The sequence below is a fragment of the Chiloscyllium plagiosum genome, chromosome 15 (genome assembly GCF_004010195.1).
Source record: "Chiloscyllium plagiosum isolate BGI_BamShark_2017 chromosome 15, ASM401019v2, whole genome shotgun sequence".
Classification (NCBI taxonomy): domain Eukaryota; kingdom Metazoa; phylum Chordata; class Chondrichthyes; order Orectolobiformes; family Hemiscylliidae; genus Chiloscyllium; species Chiloscyllium plagiosum.
The window spans coordinates 51,057,987-51,061,552 of NC_057724.1; the positions used below are offsets into that span (position 1 = coordinate 51,057,987).

At 38.2% G+C, this 3,566-nt stretch overlaps 1 protein-coding gene across 6 annotated transcripts in view; it reads left to right on the plus strand.

Annotated features, from left to right (window-relative positions):
- The window catches only part of tenm1 (teneurin transmembrane protein 1), a 2,412,691-nt gene that overhangs the window by 2,289,354 nt on the left and 119,771 nt on the right, over positions 1 to 3,566 (plus strand). For all 6 annotated transcript variants that reach the window (XM_043704862.1, XM_043704861.1, XM_043704865.1 and 3 more), the window contains one exon: positions 1,151 to 1,294. In XM_043704862.1, coding sequence (XP_043560797.1) covers positions 1,151 to 1,294 — 144 coding nt within the window. The remainder of the gene's footprint in view (positions 1 to 1,150; positions 1,295 to 3,566) is intronic.

A 3,566-nucleotide genomic window follows, 5' to 3' on the forward strand; every position in this document is an offset into this window, starting at 1 on the left:
GCTTTCTTTTATTGGTCAGAGTATTGAGTACAGAAATTGGGAGGTCATGTTGTGGCTGTACAGGACATTGGTTAGGCCACTGTTAGAATATTGTGTGCAATTCTGGTCTCCTTCCTAATGGAAAGATGTTGTGAAACTTGAAATGGTTCAGAAAAAATTTACAAGGATGTTGCCAGGGTTGGAGGATTTGAGCTATAGGGAGAGGATGAACAGGCTGGGGCTGTTTTTCCTGGAGCGTCGGAGGTTGAGGGGTGATCTTATAGAGGTTTACAATACCATGAGGGGCATGGATAGGATAAATAGACAAAGTATTTTCCCTGGGGTCAGTGACTCCAGAACTAGAGGGCATAGGTTTAGGGTGAGAGGGGAAAGATATAAAAGAGTCCTACAGGGCAACTTTTTCACACAGTGGGTGGTGCGTGTATGGAATGAGCTGCCAGAGGAAGTAGTGGAGGCTGGTACAATTGTAACATTTAAAAGGCATTTGGATGGGTATATGAATAGGAAGGCTGTGAAAGGATATGGGCCAGGTGCTGGTAGGTGGGACTAGATTGGATTGGAATATCTGGTCGGCATGCAGGAGTTGGACCGAAGGGTCTGTTTCCATGCTGTACATCTCTGACTCTATGACTCTATGAAGTGTGATCAGTTCGTGTTGATGACAAAATATTCACAAATATTCAAATTGGGATGAGGTTATTAATTCCTATTTCAGAGTTGCCCTTTTGGACATTTCTTAAAATAAACGTGTATTATCAAATCTCTTCAGACACTTCAAGTGCTCAAGGCTATGGTTTTTGGGTTATCTGATGTATCTGATCTCCCAGGGTATCTTTTTTTTATTTTATAAAATCTTTTGGCATTCTGATTTTTTTGAAGTCACATTTTTGATACTTTTATCCACCAATCATCCCAAAAAATACATGATGTCATCACTTACAGTATTAAACACATCAAATGATATGCAAACAAACCTGTCCTCCTTGTATTTGTTTAATAAAGTATGTGCATGTGCAGGAGTATGAATGAATGATCCTCACCTTAAAAACAAATGGATTTTCCAAACTAGAATTAATTTGTTAATGCCAGTCCTTGAATCTATGATCTCAGCAGGAAATGGTTTCAATGTTCTTTTGTAATTGTTTCTCAGTTTCAGTGGGATATGAATATGAAACCTGTCCAGATTTGCTACTGTGGGAGAAAAGGACAGCAATTCTACAGGGATTTGAAAAGGATGCCTCCAATTTAGGCGGCTGGTCTTTGGACAACCATCATGTTTTGAACATACAAAGTGGTAAGGATCTCCAATGTAACACAAGTGCTTGCTTCACTTTATTTCATCAGAATCTTCTTTGCCAATTTCTCAGCATTATTAAAAACAGTAGTATATTTTAATTCACCCCGAAGACCTGGGTTCAAATACAACCTATATCAATGAAATGATGGTGTCCGCCCAAACTTTAATAGTGTGCTTCAGCAGCCTCAAACCAATTCCTAATAGTTAAGGATCAAATTCACAAAGCTAACTCTTTATTTGACAGAAGCTATCAGTTGCACTCAGACAAACCACAGGAGTTCTGATGGAGAAAATGAATTTAAGGGAGTTCTTCTGGGTTGGTGCTGATTTCTGTTGTTTGTGGAATGAGTTTTACTCTGCATTTAGAATTTTTGCACCTACCTTGTCATGATTAGTGTTCACATTGAGGTCAAAAGATTCTGCTCCACAGTAAACACTTAGTGTTCACTGCTTAATAAAAGAGGGCCTAATCTTCTAATATGTCGAGCATCAGTTTGCACTCTTTACAAGCTGGAAGTGTAATCCAAATGTTGATTTACACAATAAAAGGTTTCAGAAATTATTATATAAAACAGATATTGGGCATTTGGTTATGTAAATAAAGGATTTAATAATATCCTGTTGGAGGTCCACTGTTCAAAGTTAGTTTGCCCTCAAGAGAGATAACCCACAGAGCATCATGGGCTATAAAGGACTTTGAATCGAGAGTGCAGTGCTGGAAAAACACAGCACGAATTCCTGATGAAGGGCTTTTGCCCAAATGTCGATTCTCCTGCTCCTCGGATGCTGCCTGACCTGCTGTGTTTTTCCAGCATCACACTCTTGACTCTAATCTCCAGCATCTGCAGTCCTCACTTTTGCCCATAAAGGACTTTGAGACATCATGAGGTTGTGAAAAGTTCAAACCTGCCTTTCTATCTTGCTTCTTCAAAATTAAATTAAGCAGTGTTCCTGGAACCCTCATTCCCACTCTATAGCAGTACAGATATTGACCCAGCTTGTCAAAGTTGTTACTCAATCTTAATCAACCATCTACTTCCAACATCGTTCTGTCAACCCATTATCTTTTGGGAGAAAACCTTCTTTAATATGTCACTTCTACATTTTCATTTGTTTTCCCTTTGTTTACATTTATTCTCCACATTAAATGGCTTGCTGACTTTGAGTGTATTTTTCTGTTAATTATCTTAAGATTTTATTTTAATGTACTAATTCTGGAGAGTTTAGCTTTCGTAAGGATTTACCTTCACATAAGGTTACTTCTTTATTAAGGAACCAAATCACCTGTGAGTCAGCTACAATGATAGCAAACATCTAAAACGGTTTATTCGAATCAGAAATAGTCAATATGGTTTTGACTAATTTGAATGATTTATCTGTCGAAATCCTCATGTTTGTAGAAAAGAGAATGCAGTGAATATTCTTCACATTTTCAAAAGGTAATTGCTAAGGTCATGTTTTAAGGTTCTCTGATAATTATGTGCACAATGATTTGAAATTCTAAGTTTTGGTGTTTTTAAAAGCAAAAAAAAAGTTGTCCTACAAGGTTGAAACTAAAAGTGAACTGATGCAAAGTGCACAACATGCTAATCCAGAAAATGATTAAATGGCAATCTGTTAGCTCATTTACCAGAAAAAAAACATCATTCCCATTTTATCAGAAAATCCCTTGATGTCTCTCCAGGAAGAGAGAGATTAGAAATCAAAAGAAGCTTCAAGGGCTGCACAGGCAGTGAAGGATCCAAAGGCTGGCTGAGTAATAGAAATTAGACTTTTAGCAGGCATGATGCTACCTTGGTAGTATAGGTATATCATACAGTGTAGAGAAATTATTTGTTTAAATTAACTAAAATGACCTTCTGATGTGTAATCATTTATTCATTATTTTTGTACCTATGAAAGGATATAATTTACTAATTCAACTAAGGAAGTCTGATCATAACTGTTATAGAGTCATAGAGACAGCATGGAAACAGACCCTTCGGTCCAACCCATCCATGCCGACCAGATATCCCAACCCAATCTAATCCCACCTGCCAGCACCTGGCCCATATCCCACCAAACCCTTCTTTTTCATATACCCATCCAAATGCCTCTTAAATGTTGCAATTGTACCAGCCTCCACCACATCCTCTGGCAGCTCATTCCATACACGTACCACCCTCTGCTTGAAAAAGTTGCCCCTTAGGTCTCTTTTATATCTTTCCCCTCTCACCCTAAACCTATGCCCTCTAGTTCTGGACTCCCCCACCCCAGAGAAAAGACTTTG